This window comes from Strix aluco, chromosome 6, assembly GCF_031877795.1.
Source record: "Strix aluco isolate bStrAlu1 chromosome 6, bStrAlu1.hap1, whole genome shotgun sequence".
NCBI classification, from domain to species: Eukaryota; Metazoa; Chordata; class Aves; order Strigiformes; family Strigidae; genus Strix; species Strix aluco.
The window spans coordinates 38,761,215-38,784,666 of record NC_133936.1 but is presented as its reverse complement, the minus strand read 5'-3'; the positions used below and the strand labels follow the sequence as shown (position 1 = coordinate 38,784,666).

Sequence of the window (23,452 nt, the reverse complement as noted above, 5' to 3'; positions counted from 1 at the left end):
TTTGATACATGTCTTTTCTTCATATGAAAAGGATCCTCTCTCCAATTTATTCTCACTTGTAAAGTGTGCCCGGCAAACTTCCTCTCTGTGCCTAGTCATCCATCTATGAAGAAACTCCTCGCAGAGAAGAGAGATCATTCAGAACGTGTGAGCTTGCTGTGTTTATGTGCTGGTGTAACTTCTTCAAAAAGTCTAGCTGTTGGAAATGTGTGGCTCTGTACAATGTCTCTTTAAAGAGAAGCAGCTGTCACAGTGTAGGGACATAAAACATGCCTGTAAGCAGAGAAGCTTGGCAAATAAGAAGCTGAATTCAAAAGATGTGCTGTCATTTTCTGAAAACAGATGCCAACCCCAATAAATGGCCTCAGCATGTACCCTTCTGTTTTTCCTAGTGGCAAACAATCTTCTGGCTTAATTGTACAGGTAGTAGTCTCAGGAACCTTAAAGAATATCCCAGATGGTTTGTAATTTTGGCCTTGAGATATGAAAAAGATAATGCAGCTAAACAGACATTCTTACGATTATGTTCTACCTTTGATCTCTGCCTGATGGACATAAGGGATCCATTGGTTTCCTTTATTGGTTTGAGCAGCTGTCCCACCTGTTGAGATGGGCAGTTTTATGCCACATGCACCTAGCATAGCATTTTCCACACATCCCCTGAAATTACTCTCCCTTGTCTCAAAGAGACTTTTGTAGTTCATACCCACAAGTTGATGAGCTCTGATGGTTGAGCCTTACCTCAGAACATAGGAAGGCCTCAGCAAACATGGGTAACTCACTGAGTTTGCAAATTCAACTGCATCTCTCTAAAGAAAGGGAGGAAAATCATGCTGTGAAGAAGAAAATATTTTAAAGTCATACTAAAATTTCAACTCTAACTGCATTTGCACTTTACTAGCCATTAAGACTGGGGAGGGGGGAAAACGTCAGGGGCTACAGTCTGGGCTGAGCGTAATACATGGCTTCTTGGTTCCAGAGTTGTCATCTTCAGACCTTCCCTGTCCATAGAGCTGCACAGGAAAATAGAGCAGTGTCAACACATCTCTATTCCTTTGCAATCCCTACCTTCTAGAACAGTTTTAAAGGCCAACAGGATAAACTAGAATAGCCTAAAGTGGTGCTAACTTCTGCTGGGTATATACTCCATGTCGTGTAAAGGTGATTTAAAGACACTTACCTTCCAGTTTTCATCCCGCTCCCAGTGACACCATAGCATCACTTTACAGGGATCAAAAAGTTCTTCAACATTGGCAGTAAAAAACTATCAAATGTCTTTGGAATCTTGAAAGGTACCAGTAAGTCGGTCCCCCCTGAGCAGACACTCCTAACTAATTCTAACTCCCAGCTGCTTCATCATTTCCCAGATGCGCACCCCAACTTACCAGTGTGCTGACTGCCCTCCAGGGAGCCTGGGCCACAAGCAGCTCATCCAGAACAGCTGAGAATATGGAGCGATCTTCTGCCCGGTCAATCTGCAAAGGATTTGTACCAAGGACCTTCACACCACTCTGGTGCAGTGGCACTGCCAAGTTATTGGGAATCTGCCCACCTACAGAAATAATGCAACCACTGCAACCCTGTTGGCAGACAGAAAGGAGCATGGTCATGTCCAAGTTAACTTAACATTAAGAGTTGTTATAACTAGGAATCCAATATCTAGACCACATCACTTTTCAGGTTGCTATGAGCAAAGGCAGATCATAGTTGTGCTGATCCAGAGGCACCCAGGGTGCAAAGTGTGATTCAGAGTGTGTAGCCTCTCTAAAACAGCAATATCCTCCTTGATAATGCTCAAAAATCAGCATTAACTTGAGGTCAAATTCCCCAGGAAACCAAAGATATCTGCAGTGTTCACATGCCTTTTGACATCAAGCCAAGATCTTACAACTTCTGCTAGAACCACAGACTGTTACCTTGTTTTCACGTCACGTTTAGGTGCTTCTGCTTTCCCAGTGAGGATAAGCACTGAGCTGACGCGTATTCCCTTGCTGTGCAGAGGAAGGGTGCTGCGCTATGAAAACGTGACGCCCCACAACGAAACTCAAAACTCCACTCGGTGGGCTCAGGTTTCCCTCCCGTGTTCTCCCCGTGTGAACATGGGGACCATCACTTCAACCAAGCCCATTTCTATCCCCCTGATGTGACCTTTGGACCCAGTAAAATGAACAAAGAAGATGCTTTAGGTCTCCTTTCTATCTCAGTCCATCTCTTCTGAGAAAACAGCCTCTGCCATGCTGACTGTCAGAGACTTCCAGAGTAGCAGACATTCACGCAAATTTTGTTTCACTATAGAGTTGCAAGGCAGTAACCTCCAGCAGAGTGGCAATGGGAAACAACTAGAATTTTTTTTTTTTCTGCCAGCACTGTTATTTGTTAAGCAAACAACCTTTCCTAGCCCCAGAAACCTACCTTTAAGGAGTGCTCACTGCTGACCCCTTGCTGGCCTGTACAAAGCAAAGCCAAATCTAGTTCAACAGAGTCCAATCCATCAGACAGCCTGTGATGGGGAATTACTCTGGATACACTTAGCCCTTTAATTTTAATTCATCCTTATTATCCTCACTAGCTCCTCACTTCTGGTAGTGCACTTGATAGCAACAAGTATTTCAGGCAAACTGTCATGGTTATTTGCAAGCACTTCAATTCCAGAAGTGGGTGAGGCAGGACAGGTGGCACAGCATCCTCAAGCCACAGTGGCATATTTCATGTCTGTCAGTGGGCAACCACAACATTTTAAGTGAGGAAATAATAAATGGCAAATGACAAGTGACAGGTGAGCTTGCTTGCAAGCATCCTTCTTCAGGTGCAAATATGGGCATTATTTTTACATAGAGCCCCTAATATTTTCAAGTACAATCTAGTCTGGTGTGAAAATTTTAAATAGTAATAATTGAGGGTAATTAAATAACGGGCACTTTACTTCCAAATTAAAGCTGGTGAAACTTTGCCCAAAGGAGAATCAGGCCCACAGTACAGCTACAATGAAAGGCTGCTTTGAACCTTTGCTGTAAAACCATTGTTTTACACAGTTTTACCCACCTCTAACAAACAAGAAACATAAGTCAAGTGATCCATGGTTTGGCTCTATCTTTTAGAGTATCAATGTTCTTTTAACTAACAAGTGTGTTTTTTCTGAAGAAGGTTAGCCCCACTGGCCTTCCTGGGAGAAGAACTTCTTAATGAGGGATTTAAAGGGATTTAGAGTGGCAGATCTGTAAGCTGAGAGCAAGATGGACTAGAAGTGACTGAGAAAAACAGATGATAAAAGCTAGTACAAACCCTGCTTAACTTTAATGTGGTTAATTTCCTACCATAATAAAAATCCACTAAAAAAGTCTGGCATTTAAGCAGCACTTATTATCCCAAGGTCTACAAGATTATTTGCTTAACATGCTAATATACAGTACTGGAGATAATTTTTTTTTTTTTTCCTTTTCACCATGCAGTCACTTACAGGATGACACGCTTCTGCTGGACAACAGCAACCATCTGAAAGAGCTTAGGACAAGGAGTGAAAAATGCCTCATTAGTAGAGGGTGGAGCAAGGACAGAGGCTGTTTTGCGCCCACATGGGGTTGTCTCATGACACTGGAGCTCACTATCTCCAACTCAGAAGACAAATCTGTTCCTTACTGCTTCCAGAACCATCCAAAATACAGTACTTATCTCTAGTCTCTGGGCTCCTTATCATCCCACATGGATGAGAACCAGACAGTGAATAAGCAAACTCCTCCTTGCAGCTTGGAATGGTTCCTGTTTGATAATAAGTCAACCTAGCTTTGCTTCCAAGGTCAACCAACATCTTAATCTATCCTCAACATATTTGAAATGTGAATGTCCCAGCCAACAGCTTCTCTTCAGCTGCTGCTTATTTCTTCCTTTAAAACAATTCTAGTAACTGAGCCTCTAAAATCCAAATACTGCCTACATCGAAGCTGGGATGGCGTTAGGGACTCCAGCCCCAAGGAGACAGAGGAGATGGATTATTCAAGCAGATAGCAAAGAATCATATACTCATTTTTACTCAAAAAACCCCATAAATTGAGACCCAGCTGCTGCTTACTTCTTCCTTTAAAATTCTGCTATTATTTCCCAAAGCATGCTCTTGCCCAAAGAGCCGCCCACTGCCCTGATGGGGAACAGGACCGCTCCACTGAGAAATGTGGGCAGACAAAAATGGACTCCACTGCATATCACTTTGTCATCAGCCATATTTTAATTATAAAGAAAATTAATAACAACCTTGCCATTAGGTGTGTTTAAAATATACGCTATACATAATCTAGTGAAAGAAGCCTAGAGAGAATTATTTTCCCCTTTATAACAAAAATCACTCTTTTTATTACTACCTTGCTTTTATGTCATTAGTAATAGAGTTGGGTTTTCTTTTTCCCTGAGTTTGAAAACAAATTAGACCATTAAAATTGTACCTAAGAGCCTCCTTTAGTTTTATGAATTGTTTCAGAATGATCCTAGAAACTGAAAAAGAATCAGAAGAGGCCCTCAAGCTGATAGATATTAAAATAAAAAGGGAACATCTTCTCTGGAAACAAAAAGCCAATAAATCTGAGGGAAGGAATTTTATTTTTTTCTAAATTATTGTCCTCATAGACTACCACCTAACTTTGCACATTCACAGTAAATTAAACTTCCCTCCAAAACACAGCTCTGTTGTGCAGAGCTCAGTCTCCAGTGAGTGAGAGCAGCTCTGAATGTCAACTGGAGAGGGAGAGGTAAAAGGGGACACAAAGGAGAGAAAGAGAAGGGAGTATGTCCCTGCGACAGGACTGTGCAAAGCTGTGAGAAGCTCTTGGTAGGCAGTTTCCAGTCCCTCAGTCTCACTGGTAACCTCACTCCTCAGGGTAGCCTAATTTGTCTAATCAGAAAAGCCGGGACAAGTCAGTGCATTTATTTATTCAAGCTTAATAGTTGCCCAAGGTGTGCTGCTAATCCTAATAATATTTAGGGTGCTGATGTATCATCTCTACTGAGGGCAAAGGGTTGTGTCCATTGTTTGCTGATGGTTTTACCTACGGTTTGCCAATGATACAGGACTTTTGAGAGTATTCACCACTTTTCATTGTCCAGTGGAACACTAGAGGAAGCTAATGAGCAGGAAAGTTTAAAAGATCAGTCTGAAAATCGTGGCACTATTCATGCTTTGTATATGAAGCTGGAAGAGAGAGTTATCTGCAGGATTGGTGAGGGATCTCAGAATCAGGCCCTGAATTTTTAACTTGATCGTTTCCTTAGGGACTGACTTCCAACTGCATTTGCCTGAGGAAGTATTCTGTTAACAGGATATTTGCATTCGGCTCACTCATTTTTTTAAAAAAATGACATAAAGTAAATAATATATTTTAGACTACACTCTGCTGGAGGTCTGGACACTGTCCCCAGGTCTGCCTATGTCCTTCTGCATGACTCTGTGCCATCTCTCTACTCCTCGGAGACTCAGTTTTCCTACTTGCAAATTAGGCATAATGGTACCATTCCCTTTTGTCACTACTTAAGAAAGGTGTTCTAAACCAGCAGAGTATTCATCCCAAGATGAAGAACCACCCGTTATTCATCTCGGGATTTATTAGACACAATCCTAACTTTGGATGTTTAGACTCAGACCCTGATGGCTTTAACACCTCTAGAGCAAACAACAGATTAGTTGTTTTCATACCCAAGTCAGGGCAGCAGAATCCTCTGCAAACTCCCAGCAACTCTCTTCTCCCCCTTTTTATTGCCATGACCTCAGTTCCTGCTGCCTCCTCCCTGCCCTCTCTCCTCTCATGATCACTTTTTGGTTTACTTCACAAGCAGGACAGGCTAAAAATATGCCCAGAAGCATGGGCACAGTGCAGCTGATGAGCATGGATGGCTATGCTGGGGAAATTGCCAACAGAGCGACCTTCCCCTTCATCTCTGGGTACCACAGGATGCTGCTATTAGACCTTGAGGTCTGCAATACCTCCCATCAAACTCACCAAGTCCTGTTCTGACAAGGAGGATAATGCAAGTTTCAATATATATGAATGATTCTTTTCACATTTTTTTTTACCCAACTTGCTAATTACTAGCCCTATGTGTTTAAATGAGTAGCTGCTCCCTCATCACCTGTCTCTACGTTCTCTTTGGTCTTGCAGTAATTAGATGCTGTGTTTCACCAGTGTTATTTGTCTGACAAGCTGTCACACCAGTTTCCTCCACAATCCAAGTTCAGAAGTTCAGTTTTGCTTAAGTAAACAAGAGTTCAATGCTTATAGAGCTGAGCCTCATGGATAATCCTAAAGCATTCAAAAATCAGCCTTTAATACTCCAGAGAACCACCAGAGTATTTTGGCCTGTCCTAAATCTATGCTTTCCAGTAACAGTCTCCATTTTTATGAAAATTTAAAGAAGACGTAAAACAACATGTACAAATAGGAAAGTATGTACATGCAATCTAAAAATGGTCCTAGACAGTATTTTGCAAATGGTTTAAGAACAAAGCCTAGAGACTGTGACTTGAGTTCTGATGTGCTTTTGCTTGGTTCCAAATTTGGGAATGATCAAAATGTAGCCAGGTTATAAAACCATTTTAGAACCTTGCAGCCATTCACAAAGGAGACGAGCTCAAACAGTCATATACTGGGAAAAAGAGCCAAGAAAAATAATAAGTTTAACATGACCTGCAAAGTTGCTTCAGCAAGTTACATGGCCAACTCGCACTGAATTTCAAGGGAGATGAAGTTCCTGTAAGCACCTTTGAAAGCATCAGCCACAAATCAAGATGAGTGTGTTACCAGTTAGAAATCAACATTTTCCATACTGGGACCAACTGTTTACATTACATATCCTCCCATTACCAAATCTGTCTGGGACTCTTCCCCACGTCTTAGCATCAGCACTTCTAAAACTCCTAACAAGACGAGTGCAACAGCTGGATCAGGAGCTGGAACATGTTTTGGTCTGATGGCAACTCCCATGCTCCTTCCTGATCTGCCTGCCTGCATGCTAGACCACATCCACCACATTGCCACCGTATTGCAAGGCCAAGACTGCAAGTTCTTGAGCACGTTAGCGTTATGCACATAACTTGTTCTACTGCTTCAGGGGGAGTACTTGTGTTAAAAGTCAAGGATACACTTAAGTGCTGAAGCTCAGCACCGCAAGGGCAGAACAATTTGTGCGACAAATGACTGTGCAGCAAATTAAATCTGCTTGTAAATATTGCACAATATGGCATCTTGCAAAATAATTTAATATTTATTTGGCATTCATTATTGAGCAGTCTGCTAGGAACATCAACGATGTGTAAAATGCAACATTGGGATCCAAACCAAACAGCTTTTGCTAGCAAGCTCTCCCCCCTCACCCTCAGCTGCTTTGCCAAAGCAAGCTAGTGACATGAATTTTGAAAAGTATGGTTTGCTTCATGGCTTTTTATTGTGCTTCTGCTTTTCTTTACCTCATATTGGTAGATGTCCAGGATCCTTTCCAATGACAACTCCTCAAAGTACAGTCTGTCACACTCATCAAAATCTGTGCTCACTGTCTCCGGGTTGCAATTCACTACAACGGTCTTGTTGCCAAGCTGACGCAGCGTGCGGATACTGGAGACAGCACACCAATCAAACTCCACACTGCTGCCTGCCAGGAGACAGAAAAGTGGGCAAGGAAAGGAAGGATGCAGCGAAGAACACACACACAGACATTCTCAGTACTCAAGCTTAAAAAAGGAAAAGAACAAAAAACCAGCATTGCCTCCTGTCAGCTCAGAGCAAGAAATCTAATTATCCTCCCATGGAACCTAACCATCCACAAACGCGAGCTTCCAAACACAACAGGTAAGTTGGCTCAGCTGCTCAGGAGTGACAGGTCTCCATAACATGTCTGTCATCCTGCGCTCATAAACACTCATGTCTGCTCTTCCTGCCCATCCAGCTACCACTGCCTCCCAACCAACGCGCTTTCAGATAAACTTCAGAGGCAGAAGCTTAGAGGTGACCAAATTGAGCACCCATTATTGTAAGACAGTGCTGTTTACTCCAGGAAACATGAAGCATTTGTATAGATGTGGTTTAAAAAACAGAAGACTGAAGTATTTTTTGCCTTCCAGAAGAGCAAAGCACAGCTAACCTAACAACAGAAAAATTACAACTCAGTGCATTTGACCTTCCTGTGCACTGACTCTAGATAAGGCAAATCAGTAGAACAACACTTTTAGAGCCACTCTGTGATCCTTTTATCTTGGTTTAAAGGCCACAGTGACTATGGCAACACTGTGGGGCAAGTACTCCCTACTGTCTTGAACCATGAGTGAGCGCTGTGGCCACCTCTACAGGAAAGAGGCACAGAGGGAGGCAGCTGGTGCTTGGGTGAGCACCAGGTCTCGGTGCTGGTCTTGGGCAAGCTGCAGGACTTGGGGCTCGGGCAATGCTGCAGGCTTCAGGCAACGCTGGAGTCCAGACTTGTGCTAACAGCTACTGTCCCATAAATTTCTACGCTCAAACATCTAAGAGGGGTACCATAAACAGAGAATGATGCATATTAAAAAACATCATTAAATGGTTATGCTTGCAGTCTACAAGAAAACCTTGGCCTCATCATGATGTGTTCACAGTCATTACATGATCGTTAACCACTGATATCATTATTTTTATATATAATTGTGTGACAAGATACATTGGAAATTCAGGCTGTGCTTAATTGCTGCCTCCACCACCTAGTCACAAACAGATGGCTGTCACAGGTCACTCACTGACAGGCGCACAATTTACTTCCCTACTTCTGTCAGACAGGAACCTCGAAACGTGCCTAGGCCTCAGCAGAAAAAAAAAAAAACAACCAAAACAAAACAAAAAAACACCACAGAAAAGAGAGGGAAAACAAATCTGAAACTGGATGTTTCCCAGAAGGGTCACCAGATGCTTGTTCACTTTTTGTATTCCGCTTCCATTACTCAGGTATTCTTATACATGTAAGAAACCTCAACTTTGGGACACAGTGGTCATCTGGAGTCCCCATCCGACTGCTTTAGATACAACCTATTTCAGCTATATCCAGTAATGATCATGTCCAAACAGTGGGAAAATGGAAGACAGCAAAAAATTAGTAATACTAGTAATTACTATTGTAACATAATCAGACACTGCTCCTCAGAAGATAATTACCACATCAATACAGGCATGTTTTTGAACTCATTTTCAGGCTTCAGTCATGTCAAATCTACATGCACACCTTAAAATTTACAGAGCACTCTGCTGGTCCATGCAGTTAGTGGAACAGCTTATTTATACTGCTTTCAGACCGGACTTCCACACAAACCAACCCACCTCCTAGGACAGGAGATACCCTCCTGGCAGCGAGTGAAGAACAAACATCACCTTGAATATCTGAGCAATATCTCTGTGGAGCACAAGTCACACGCTGCAGTTCAGGCTCTCAGTGAGCCAGAGGCCTTTACATGTGCATGAAAGGTGAGGCAAAGCAAGTTCTGAAGTTCAAGAGCGTGTAACTCTCCTGATTCACATCATGTTTCTATGTGGCATATTAGTTAACAAGAAAACTTAAAAAAAAAGACACTTCAGTTTGGATAATTTTCTTTTTAAATACAGAATACAGCATGAGTTTTTAAATGACCTCACACTTCCCCCAAATAATTTTACTTCTTTGCAAAAGTGTCAACATATTCAAGATTTCCCTGTAATATATTTCGAAATATTTTCAAATAAAATTCATAAGGTTGGGGTTTTCAATCTAAAACTTAGTTTTCACAAAGGAAAAAAGAATCCTGCTTTAAAAAAAAAAAAAAGTACTGTCACATGTTTAACTTCCATCCAAATCATTTAGTCCTTTCTGACCTATTCTTCTTTTGTAAATGTAAATCCACAGGGAACACTAAGTTGATCCCACTGAATTATGATTACAATTCTGAAAGCATAGAGGAAAAGCCTGCTGCTTACCTGCCTTCAAAGTATAATAAAATGAAAAAAAAAAAATCAACTTGGTTATTGCACCTAGAAAAAAAAAAATCTTTTAGAGGTACAAGTAATGGTTTCCTTTAGCAGCCTTTATTTAGCTGCAACCGCTTCCAAAGATGGTCTTGATCTAATCAAAGCTACAGAACAGGTAAGACCAAGATCAGACCTGTATGTCTAATCTAAGCAATTAGGAGTTTTAGGTGAACAGTGCAAAATGTATTCACATACACTCGATCAAATTATTAAACAACACTGCCATGCTTTTTATGTTCATTTTTTGTAACCATGCTACACAGTACGTTGACTGGCAGAAGTGTTCACAAAAAATAAGCATAATCATGGAGTGTTCCTCCTGATTTCACTCATCTCAACATTCATACTGGAAGCTGAGTTCAAAAAGACACATCCTACAAACAGCAACAGGAATGTAACACGTGACCTGTACATCCAAGCAAAACAAATGGATGCAGTTTTAAATTTTAGCTTTCAAAAAGCATCACTGTTACTTGTGAGATAGAGAGCAAAAATATTTCTGAATAACAAGCAATTTTTTTCTTGTCAGTAATTGCAAGCTATTTGGAAGGATCCATGAAAAGAAAAAGTGAAAGTCATCATATACAGAATTTAGCAGTCTGTCTACCCAATACTCATAGCCATGAGGAAACTCTTATGCTGCATAATCATCTGAGTGGGCTGAAAAACCAGCATACAGAGAATTGCTTATACAAAAGCAGATGAAGATATCAAAATATTTTCATAGTCACCTATACTTACAGTAGTAAAATGCACAGCATATAACAACATAGTCATGAGCTGGCACTAAACATAAGATAGGCGTGGGAGCAACAAACGTCTATACAAGGTATCAGGTTCTCAAGACCTTCAATGTACAAAAAGTAAGATTAAAAAAATTCTCTAAAACTTTGTGGAAATCACAACCAAGTGACAAGTGAAAAGTAATAAAATTCTGTTTTTTCCAGGGCGTGAAATGAAGTCTCCAAGCAAGTGTAAAAGGCAAATCTTGTGTTAGGAATTGATGTCCTGTGCACTGTGCTCTGGAGGGTTTTGCCGCCATATGAGAAGAGGAACAAATGAACCACAGGAATATCCAAAGAAGGCTCAAGGGTGCAAGGAGAACAGAGGAGTTGTAAGAAAGATTTACCTATGTGATACGGTCCACAGCCCAACACCATCACTCCACAGTCATCAAATTTTACATCATGTTCCTGAGAAGGTAGGGAGAAAAAGTCTTTAGGATTTGTACTCCACAGCACCTAACTCCATACTTTTCAGAATAAACAGCTTCTGGTGCTCAGCCCATACCCAGCAGTCTGATCCTTCAGGGCTCAAGTCTAATCTCATTTACTGCAGTGTAAATCAAGTGCAACTCTAATGGAATTAGTGGTGCTGCACCCAAACCAAAGAGACGCAGCACCTCTGATTTGGCTATTCAAGAGGCCTAAGCAGCTGTTACGTTTCACACAAAAATAAATGCTAGGATGAGATGAGTGAAACATGAGTTCTACATTCCCAGCACCTGACCTGTGCACAGAGGATGCAAGTACAGGTGATAAAGGACAGGATCATAACAACAGAGGGGCATTAACGCTAAATGCACTGGATCAGTATTTGAGCAAGAGAAAGTTCCAGGCCTGCTGTAAGGGGATTATATGTAACACCATCCAAAATAATTGCTACAGAGACCGAGACATCTGCAAGATCTCCAGAAATAACAGAGCATAGGGGAAAGAGATCAAACTAGACAGCAATGAGACTGTTGTTTCTAAATGTGCCTACCTGCCCATTGTACGTGATGTAGAGGTAATTAGTTACCGCTGGGTATTCTGCTGCCAGTGTGTCAATCTGTACGGGGAAGAAGAAGAAGGATTGTGACTTGGCCAGCACAAGATCTACAGGTGTTTTGGGGTTTTTCTTTTCCCTCTTTCTTTTCTACTCCTATTTCTGTCCTATTATTTTCCCATCACATCTTTCCTCAAAAGGAGGTGATCTGAACTGTCATATGCTGGCCACACAGTATATGCCTGGCCAGTTCAGTCAACGGGAGGGTCTACCATCTTTTTCTAAGCTGCAGTTTAGCTCTGTACCTCTTTGGTAAAACACCTTCACAGCCCAGGAACTTTTCCCATCCATCCCTTCTTGCTGAGGCCCTTATTCTCTAGTTAGTTTGGCAGCATTAATCACACAGATCTCCATTCCTCCAGGTTTCCTGTCCTCCTTAGTTGCACTGTCTGGGATCTTCATGCTGTACTCCTGACCCCATCTTACTCCCATGCTGAATACAAACATGCACACAGTATCACTTTGAGATCAAGCCAAGTAGCAGCCAGCAGTGCAAGTACTGCATATTTATGTTACAATATAACTTGTGCTTTGGTAATTATAATGGTATAGAAAGAAAGAGTGATTTTCAAACACCCCTTATATGTAGTTTTCAACAATTTCTTACGTAATTAGTCACCAGAGAGCCCGGAAGAATAATTTGCCTACTAGGTTGTTCACAAACTATTTGCATCAACTACTTATTGCATGTTATGCACAGTAACTAGTCCATCTAGGTCACCAGTGATTGCTGAGGTTCCCTGCATTAACACCTGAAACATTTCTACACAGAATACTGAACAGGGAACAATATTAAAGCAGTCCTGACATGAATTTTTACATGCGATACCATTTAAAAATCTGTCCAGTCTTCAAGTATTTTCAGGAATCCCCACTGGCTGCCCAAATCCTTGTGAATAATGAAGAATGTGACCTTACGTCATTAGCACTATGTAAGTGTCTGTTGCTCATTACTGTTGCTAATGCTGCAACTTGTACTTCATGGCTCAAGAAGAAACATATGCTCTGAAGCCACAAATGCAGGCATAAGTAGAATGACCTTATTAAGGATACCTTGGCACACAAATCAATCCAGCACTGCAGTGCCATATGCAGCTGAAAGAACGCAGTGCAAGACCAGGCACGTTTCTGTGGGCCAGGTGAGGATATAGAAGGAAAACAGCAGCTGGGGAACAGAAGGAGATTTGGCACCTGGAATTGGGCCTGAGGATACAGATGGGCTCTTTCAGACACATTCAGTAGTTTGGGTTGGGGTTTTTTTTCCCCTTTAAGGACAGAAGAACAGCTGGTGGCAGTTTAATACCAACATACCTTAAATGCAGCATCAGAACACCTAGCAAAGCACTGTGACACTGCCATGAATACTAGATGAGCTCATTACGTTCATGCTATCACAATGAATAGCAAATGAACCCATAACAATAGCACACTTCAAATAAAGTATTACCCTGTAAAAAGTTACTACAAAGAGAAAAGACGTATTACACTTTTCATGGTCACACCATGGTGGGCCAGCATTCTTGGCCTCTTCCTGAAGCCAGATAGCTGTGTTTCGCCCTCCCCCCCACAGAATATGAACAAAAATATCCTGAGTCTCTCTCTGGGGATGTTCATGTCATTACATTCATGCCTGCAGTGCAGAAGTAACAGCTACATGGGTAAAATTTATTATCCTCTAATGTCAATGTCAAAACTCCATCGATGTTAACAGAGACAGGGATTCCACTTTGTTTACCTCGGCTGTTTCTAAGGACATGGAGGTCTCCAGCTCCTTGCACTCTTGGAAGCCCCCACCATGAACAGTGATGTTTCTCACGTACCTGTTTCACCCAGGGCACTATATTCTTCCTCAGCCTCAGCTGACGGCACTGGACTTCAGTCAGCCTCAGGCATTTCCCAATCTGTTTGTCCGAGAACCCCATCTGTTTGGCTCTCCTCAGTGTCTCTTCTGGAACTGTTTCACTGGGATTAAAAAATAAGAACACCTCTGCATGAGGCTTTACAGAAATACTTAGAAGATACATGAGTGCTTGTGTCTTCCATACTGCATAGACTTGCTATAGGATGATGCACATAAAGGCAAGAAAAGGAAGAAGACCCAGCTAAACTATGCAATCCTCATACATAGATCTTTTTTGCACTGGATACCCCCCACAAACTCCTATAAGGTAAAGTCTACAGGCAGACTACTGACACTAGGAAGTGAAACACTTTCTTTCCTTGCATATTTGAGACAGATATCAGTGACTCATGATGATGTCCATCATCTCCCAGGCAGCATTCTCCACCAGGCTAGTAAAAGGTCACTGTATTCACAACTGTATAGTTATTTACCATTACAGCCTCCACAGAGGACCAGCAGTGATTTCTTTCTTGGATTCAGTATCCCCACATCTCCATGCCCAAACTTTAACTCAGTCTCTCCCTTACATTCCTCCTCCCAGTATAAATTATAGGCCTCACCAGACTAGGCTGGATCAATAATTATGTATGTACTCACATCTCCTGCCTCTCGTTGCAGCTGCCCATTTCACACAAGGCAAGAAATTCCTGAAGCTCTAGGATGAGCCATTCAGAGGCATAACTGTCCCCTGACCCTGCTGAGCTGGGGGACAACTTGCCTCAAAACACTACAATTGTCCCAAATAAGCCCTTCTTTCAGTTGTTGAGGATGCTCTGTCTACCTTCAGAAATGGCCAGTCTTTTGAAAAAGCATCTGATTTCAGAGATACATAGTAGAAATGACCTGCAGAGGCTCACACACAAGGCAGGTTTTTCCTTCTGACAGTCTCAAGTATACTTTTTTCCATATCATGTGTGCTGCTTCTTGCATTATGAAAACAGGGAGAGGGGAATAGACAGGGTAAAGCAGGGGCACCCTTTTTGACTTCATACTTGCAATCAGGGTTTCTCAGTATTTCCATATGTTCTTGTTCTGGTTTTGCTTTTCAGGAGTCCTAGTTTTTGCTGTTTATTTCAAATGCATTTATTTTCCCAGCCATCTCTGCAGCTCAACAGTTTCTTGCCCATTTTGCTTTTGATTTTTTCATCTTCTCCATTGCCCCTTTATTCCCTCCACTTTTTTCTCTCCCACACTATCTTTGTTCCACTTTTGACTCCACCTATAGCCCTTATAGTTTCTGCCTGTCTCTGTTTCTAAGCTACCTTTTCTAAGCTTAGCTTTTGCAAAAAACATAAAAAAAGCCTATGTATTTTTATCAGCACTTCTGCTTTTCATCTTCATTGCCAAGAGCATCCTTGCCTGCCCAATAAATCAATATTTTATGAGCAAGCAAGCTCTGAATCAGGAAAAAGGAAATGATTAACAAACAAGCAATTTTCCTAAATCAGAGCTTTTGAATTATGTCCTTTGCTTGATGGTATTTTTAAATAAATAGCATTATGTTATTTGAGTGGGAGGAGAGGGGTAAGGCCGCTTTATTGGAATGTGTCAGGAAGCTGAAGCATGAAAGAGAGTCATTGGATTGGATTTTCCACTCTGGCTTAGGCATGGAGCAGCTCTGCTGCCCTCAGTGAAGTCAGGCTAGCGTAAAACAGGTGAGAGTCACAGAAGTGTCAAACTGGCTGTTCTGAGAGCAGAACTGGGGACCAGAAACTTTTGGGTTCAGATCCCTGGGTAGATGGGTTTTCCTCTATCTACCTCCATCTGTAACTGCTATCCTCTGCACCATGTCCCAGCCTGGCACTAACCAGCCTGCTCTGCCCTCAGGGGACTCCAGGCAGGAGCACCACCTGCACCCTCAATCTTCTCCACAACCCTCCAACCACATCACCTTCCTTACTCCAGCAGATCCTGCTCTTTGCTAGTGTCAGAAGGAAGCAGTCTTGCCTAATCCAGCAGGTTGAACTTCCCAGGTTCTGGATTTAGTTCTGGGTGCAGAAAGACTTCCCAAAATAAGACCCACTTTGCAGCACCGCAGTACATTAAAGCCTGCAGTTCCCATGCACTAACGCCTCCACCACAAAACTCCTCTGCTTCTCCTCAGCCCTTTCTACTTTCTGATCTCAGCTCAGAGGCAGGACTTCTTGCATAAACTGTGAACACCAGAACTCAAGGCATGGATGGGTTTTTTACAGGAGGAAACACAGCAAGCAAAATCTGCCAATTCTCCAGCAAAACAGATGAAAGCCATCACTGGCTATTAAGAAGAACGCAGCCACCTTAGATTTCTCTCCTAGATTCAGTGTTCCCTAAGTACAAGTGAGCAGACCTGATGACCCCAAGAAAATGAGCCTGTTTCAGTGCAGTTTACTCCCTTGCTCTCCCTCCCTTCTGCCTCAGTAACACACATAGCTGGCTGTCATTTGATTACTGACAGAGAAAGAAAATTGCCTTCATTTGAAGCTTGTTTCAATTCAGTTTTTTATATCTCATTATAACAATATCATTCATCGTCATCCCCCCCAGCAGGGTGGGTAGAAGAGAAGCAGTGATTATTTGGCGACATGATTCATTTGCCTTGAGCTAGCAGCTTAAATTAGGTTAGGACGCTTACTAATCCATGCAAAAGGGTAACCAGTTTTGTACAGGACAACCAGTGTGCAAGAGAAAAGCTGAGTACCTAAAGGGGAAATGAAACTGCTACTCCCAATGCATGATAAAGAAAAGATAAGAGATGTAGCTTTCAATGTGGCTAATAAGAAACATGTGGTGAGAACCTCTATCCAAGCAGCACCTAGACAAGAAGGGTTTTCTCATTTCTCACTGCCATGGAGGCACCTTAATATGGAGGAAACATGCCCAGCTCACCACAAGACAGGAAAGGCTAGAACTGACAATGCAGACATGGGGATGTAACAGTTTTGCCATTTAATATCGTTACAGAAAAGATCGGCAAGAGTTAAATGCCCAGCAGTGCTGCTTTCCAAACGCTTGAAACAAGAATCTGCCATGAGATGAGAAATTGCCAAAAGTCTCCGAGGTAGCCCCCAAGGATTTGGAGGCACAACCAGAAGAAGGCGCAGGCAGAGCAAGCCAGCAGAATTGCTCCACCACAACTGGATCAGAGAGCTGCAAACCCTCAGTGCTGGTATGGAAATCAGGCTGTCTCTTCACGTACTGGACATACATCTTCGTACCTGGATAATTTCCATTTACTAATAAGGGTAATTTTTAGCATTTATATCTCAACTTTCATGGAAAGGATATAAAGAAACATGCAAACAGTATGGTAGGGTGATGTTTATCTTGCAGATAGCAAAACTGAGACATGCAGAGGTTAAGAGGTGATGATTTTTAAGATCCAGCATTCCCACTGCCTTTGTTCAAAGACAGCCCTTTAGACTTGCTGGAGACACTAAAGCCAGCAGGAGTGGAACCAGGCTGATCTCTTTGAACGCTTGAGTGCAAATAACCCTTCCAAGAGCTCACCAGAAATCCAGCAACTAAAAAGAGAAGAAAAAAATTCTCAGTTCTTGCTATTCCTAAACACATGACCCAGTCCTACCTCACTGCCTCCTGCTTTCCCCTGGATCATCACTTACTTTTCAAACACAGAGCAAAAAGTCTTCCAAAGATTAAACTCCCTTGATGGTTTATAATCAATTCTGAAACAAGGGAAGATGAAGTGGCTGTGATTCCAGACTCCTATAATGCTCCTTTTTCCTAACATTCACCTTTGCAAAATGACAGTCAGAAGTTTTAGAGCTTCAAAATCAGACGATTAGACTTTTGCACACTGCCATAATCATTCAGTGGCTGTTCACTTCCTCAGAAAGCTGAGGTCTCCTGCACATTTTGCAGTTTATAAACAATACAAGCCTTCCCAGAACCTTGCTTGTGCCTCTGTTTCAGCTTCCAACGTTGATTTGTTGTTGCTTTTTGTTTAAAGTTCCACCCTGTCATCTTTGGAACTCCATCCACTCACTTCTTCAATAATAAATGATAAAAGGAAATGGAATAAATTCCCCTTAATGAGGAAATTTTCACCTGGCACAGAGGACCTGGGGAAATCTATTAACTGACTGGAAGAACACTGGCAGCATTGCAATTATGAGGAGAGCTGGCTTGCTTCAGCACGGCCCTCTCTTCCACTTGACTGGCTTTCATCTGATCCACCAGTTTAGGAGTAATGTTAAATAAACGTGCCGGCAGAAAGCCCCAGCTTGATATGGGAAGCAGAACTCTTTTTCTTGTCTCCTAAATCAGGATCTGCTTCATTTTAGGTATGTTGGCAAGTTTATGCCCATCTGTATATTACTTAGGCACATGTTAATAGGTCTTGATCACAAGGATCAGGAATGTTTTATGAACTGAGGGCCAAAGCCTGAGCTGGCAGCATTTGGGACACAGCTACTGCATCAGTTAACAGCTGCCATGTAAGCCCACAGGCTCACCCCTGGTTTATCTCAGCAGCTACTCATGCAGCTTGGACATACGCATAGGAGCTGAAAAGATGAGCACACTCCGGCTCAGCCCACCAATATTGAATTCAGTTCCTCTTAAATCTGGAGGGGGTGGATTTAAGCCCAGACTACAGTTCTGCTATGCCAAGCAAAGCAGACCGACAGCAAGAAGTGCTGGAACCAAAATGCCTAAAGCCCAGTCCTGAGAGAGCTCTTCTTTTCTCAGTACTCATAGACCTGGAGGGTTTCAAAAGCCTACTTGATTTCAGGTTGGATTATATACAAAGACATATTCTTCCTCTTTTCCTCATTGTCCTGCTCTGCTTCAAGGCTCCTAGTGGCTTTCTTGATTGCTCCTGATGTTTTACAAGATTTTGAACATGCTACAATTAAAATAATGAGATCAGTGTATAAATTCTCTCCCTGCTTCTCTTCTCAAGGAGACAGATTGTTACCATTTTTCCCCTTCTAAGAAACTCATGAGATGACTGACAAAAAGCTGTCAAAGGAGCGTTTAGGGAAGCAGGAGCTGTAAACCAACAAATCTTGCTCACTGAACAACTATCACTCCAGTGCTCTGCATCTTTAACATTCAGGTCCCTGGGCTAATAAATCTCATTGTGAACACCTTGATTTAAGTAACATGAACCTCACACTGTGTCCTAAGACCTAAATGACTCACACCTAGGATTAAGTGATGTGCTGAAGCAGCAGCTCACACCAAAACACAGCCAAGAAACGGGTCATAGATGCTTCCTCAAAGCCTGTTTTCTACTGCTGGTAAAAGACAGCTTTGAGGTCTTTGCTGTATCAAGGAAAGAATGCACATTATGTTTTTACAAATGTACAGATCTTTCAAAGAAAATACAAAGAAATTATTACAAATGGCTCTATAAGACAAATAGAAAGTATCTTATATCAGGTGAACACAAAGCACAAACAGTGCTGAATAGCTGCTTATATTATATTCTCCTCATGTACTGAGTTCCTAACTTGTCCCTGAGTCTTCCCTGCCCCACAGTTCACAAAGAAGACAGAAGTGATCTTCCCAGTTAGTTAAAAATGAGTACAACAAATATGTCAGTGACAGCTCCTCAAACAGTAGAAATCAGGGCAGCCTCATTTAACATCACTGGACCTGCTCTGCTTTATACCCACACAAGGTCTGACTTACGCTCTCTGACCTGTCCCAGGAGCATGCAAATCATCAGAAACACTGCTTCTGAGAAGAGCAGGTGTGCAACAACCACTGTGGAAGAGCACAGGTTATTGATGGCCTGTCTGATCTTTCCTTCCTGCATCGTTTCCCAGGTCACCTGCTGGAGCCAGGCTTTAATTCCAGCACCTGTATTTCTGTGGCTACTCCACCAGAGTCATGTTTTGAAATCAAGTCATGCTTCCAGCAAGCAGCTTTCAAAGCACAGTTTTCACAGACCCAAGGACATGGGCTTCAAAAAGGAATTCGCAATAAACAACCTCTTCCATGGGCCACTGAGCAAAGCACCTAGCTATAAATGCTGGGCTGAAGTGGGTCTGCACCCTCCCAACATTTTTGCTTTTCCCTCTATTAACCTGTGTCTCTTTAGGAACGACAAGGGCAATATGCAGGACTGCACTTACCCCTTTCAAGCAAACCCCAGGCCAGGAGGGGTTTTCACTCAATGCCCACAGAGCAAGGAGACATCCTCCTCCAAAACAAAGCTCCAAAGTATAAAGTTATCAGAACAGATTGGTGCCATCATTTCCCACTGCTAGTAGGCTGGCTAGTCTGGTATCCACCAAAAGGAAGATTGGCTGTTTTCATTACAGTTAACTGGAAGAGTTGAGATTTAAGAAGACAGAGTTCAGTTCACTGCTCTGCCAGACTGTGTTTGAGACTTTGGTAAAGCTTACCATCTCTATGCTTTGCTCCTCAGTGGCAAAATAGGGGTTTATCATGCTCCTCTTTTCTCACTTGAATTCTACTTTGCAGGCTTTTATCAATATTGAAATGTTCCTCTTTGGACAATCTACTCACACTTACTTCTGCCTGTTGCAAGAAGGCCCAGTCTTCCTTGGGTCTTACTCAGATTTTCCCCAGCAGTGAACTTGACCTCATTACCTCTCCTTTTCACCTATCCCTGTGAGCTCCCAAGTAATGGCAAATACAATCAATTGCACGTTCAACTGCTACAGAGATGGCACAAGTCCTACTGATTTTCAACAAGGCTTTTGTCCCCCCGTCACTTGGGCATAAGTGATGATTTCACCATAGCTGCCTACCTCTTTACCTATATTTAACGGTATTTGTCATACATTCTCCATGCATACAGCCACCGTTCTCAGGGATCACAATATCGGGAACAGATAAAAATAACCATGGCCACACGCAAACAAATCCTCACTGCACACGATCAAAGAAGAGATGCTAATTCCAAAAGAGGCTTTCCCTTGCACCCAGGCTACCAGTGTCTTGAGTCAAACATGCCCCAGATGTTACTTCCAAGTCTGGACTTCAGCTGTACTCTTGGGAATGATGGTGCTACTGGATGCCACTGCAAATCTGATTAGCTCTGGACTGGGTCCGTAACCCCAGCCTTAAAGTCACATCTTGCTCCTCACTGCCTCAGACAGCTAGACATGGTCAGTTCAAATTTCAATCTTCTTCACGAGCTGTCAGTGTGATGAACAGCCAGTGGGGTCACTCCAGGGCCCTTCCCCTCCATTTTCTCTCAAGGGACAGGCAAGGCCAAATCTAGGGAAAGAATGTCCTGATAACAGCATATTCTATTGCACTGCCACTGCTCCATACACCATCACCTATTCGTAGACTGACAGCATGGGATGGTGCTTGCTCCTTTCGTTTGTGTGTACGTACATGTGGTTTGTTTGTGTGTCTGCATGTGTGTGGTGGGGAAGGTTATAGTTAAGATTACATTACTGAAGGTATGAAGGTAATCAGCCAAAAACCAACAAAAAACCCACAAAGTAAGTGTCCACTTTAAAGGAAAAATATGTAGGTCACAGGAGAAGCAGCAAAGGCACAAGTCTGGTGTGTGTGATATTACTGGATATTCTTGCAAGTGCTCTCAAAATGGCTTTCTTTTCCCAATTCAACTCAGGCCATTTGCTTTCCTGCAGCCAAATCACAAAACCTGAAACAACTCTTTCTCCATCTTAGAGTGCCCAGAGGCAGAGTCAAATGGAAACATCGCTGCCGCATGACAAAAGCTATACAGTCTCACCAGCACCAGGTCAAATCTTCTTTGGAAAGAAGTTCCCTGGGACAAATGTAAACAGGTCAGAGAGTGCCCTTCCCAGTCTCTACTGTCTCTGCAAATGGCTGGCTTTGCCTGTACACCACTGAGAACAGACAAACATTATTAGGTCAGAAAGGTTTTTCCTCCCATAACATTATTTCATACAACCTTTCACACATGGAAATAGATCCTGTGCATAAATCAGTGAGGCCTTTTGCTCACCCCAGAATCACTGCACGAGACAACATGCGGTATGTGAATGCTGCATGCTGAACTGCTCACAAAGGCCTCCACCTGCCTCTGATACCCCTTCCCCATCTGTCGGTTATATCCTCTTGTTCTAGCTCTAAATTTCCTCTTGGCAGGGACCATCTCCTTGTTACCAGTCTCTACAACAGCTCTGCAGGGCACAAATCAAGACTCTTGGCAGAGATGTTACTCCAACTGCATCCAAACCCTTGCTGCAAAGAACACCCAAACCAATCCTGAGACAATAAGGAAGGACAAATTCAACTGGAACAGAGAGTGAGTTTGTAACCAGCAACAATGCCTGGGGACAGTGCAACTACTTCTGGTTCTGGTAACGGTATTTCAACAACAGAAAGATTTAAAGCAATGACGGTGCCACAGCTCATTCTTTTCAATTGGAAATAATCCTGTAGCACAGGTAAAACTCATGCCAGGCATGCCAGGGACTGGAAACAGCCGGCTGCAGGAAGAGCACATGTGTGCCAAGTCTCATCTGCATCACTCGGTAATTAGCTTTCCCTCGGCTATTGCAGAGATGTGTTTCCTGATGTGGCTCTCTGGACTAGTCTCTTAGTTCAGGTCAGAAGTGTTTTTCCCTGGCTTTTTGCCTTTGTGCCAACACGCCTTCAACATAATGCAGCTGGACAGTCCATCCCCTCCCTCCAACGCAAGTTGTGAGGTAAGACAATTTCCTTGGGAAGGTCTGAGTAAGGATAATGGACTCAAAATCTGCACTGATAAGTGAATGAGTTTAAGTTAATTTTAATTTATACCACCTGCAATCTGAGTCGAATTGCATGAATCTATTTAGAAGGGACACAACATGGGTTGTGTATGATACAAATGCAAGGTCGGATGCTGTCAAAGGGCTTTCTGTAGCCTATACAGCCTGCTGCCGAGTCACCAGAAGGATGAAAAACTATGTGGGATGGTAGCAGCTACTGATCACATTACTAGTAGTATTATTGTCTGCCACCCGCTGCAGAGAAAGGGAAAGCAACCTCAGTGATATAGGACAGTTCAGCACGATTAGCCTCTGCGGAGTGATGCTGGATTTATACCAGCTGAGGATGGGGCCAACCTCTGTGGTCCCAAGTGCATCATTCCAGAGCATGCCACTCCGGCAGAGAGGAAATCAAACTGATTCTGGATACATTGTTTTTCTTCCTCGGGAGCTGCACATATATAAGGCACTTCAAGACAAATGCAACATGACACAGATGTTAGAGGGCAAAAACTTGTGCAGCCCAACAACAGACTTCTGTAAACAATCAAGCTGCTCCTTCTCTTCACCATCTCCCTCCACATTTATTTTTGTTTAGCTCCAGATCCAGCTTGTTCCGGGGGGCAAGGGAGAGCAAGGGCTGCTCAATTAAAACCGTGCAGCTGGTCAAAGAAGCAGAAATCACAGCAGATGAACTAACTAGCACCTCGGTGATGTACTGGCTACGGTGCGCTCTCAGTGCCATCATGTGGTGAAACGTGGTTAACACAACGGGTACCTGAAGCAGAAAAGCCGGCCAACATACAGCCAATAACTCAGCAAGGAGGTTCTCCCGACCTCGTAAACCACGAAGGGAAAGCTCAAGTCAGCAAGAGGCTGGAACTGAAATACAGCCCAGCACTTTAATTTACTGCTATCTTTCCTGCTTAGTTTTATATGGTCATTTTTCTTGAAGAAAGAAGAAGATTTATATTTAAATTTGTCCGGAATTATAGATGTTTGAAAGTGCAGTACAAAAGCAACACACTGCATGATCACAGCAAGGCAGAAAGGCT

General features: G+C 42.6%; 1 protein-coding gene across 1 annotated transcript in view; it reads right to left on the bottom strand.

Annotated features, from left to right (window-relative positions):
* CPS1 (carbamoyl-phosphate synthase 1) overlaps positions 1-23,452 on the bottom strand; it is a 94,792-nt gene that overhangs the window by 23,341 nt on the left and 47,999 nt on the right. The window contains exons 22-27 of the mRNA XM_074828319.1: positions 13,640-13,781; positions 11,757-11,822; positions 11,122-11,185; positions 7,445-7,626; positions 1,386-1,580; positions 742-809 (exon numbers count right to left, since the gene is read on the bottom strand). Coding sequence (XP_074684420.1) covers positions 742-809; positions 1,386-1,580; positions 7,445-7,626; positions 11,122-11,185; positions 11,757-11,822; positions 13,640-13,781 — 717 coding nt within the window. The remainder of the gene's footprint in view (positions 1-741; positions 810-1,385; positions 1,581-7,444; positions 7,627-11,121; positions 11,186-11,756; positions 11,823-13,639; positions 13,782-23,452) is intronic.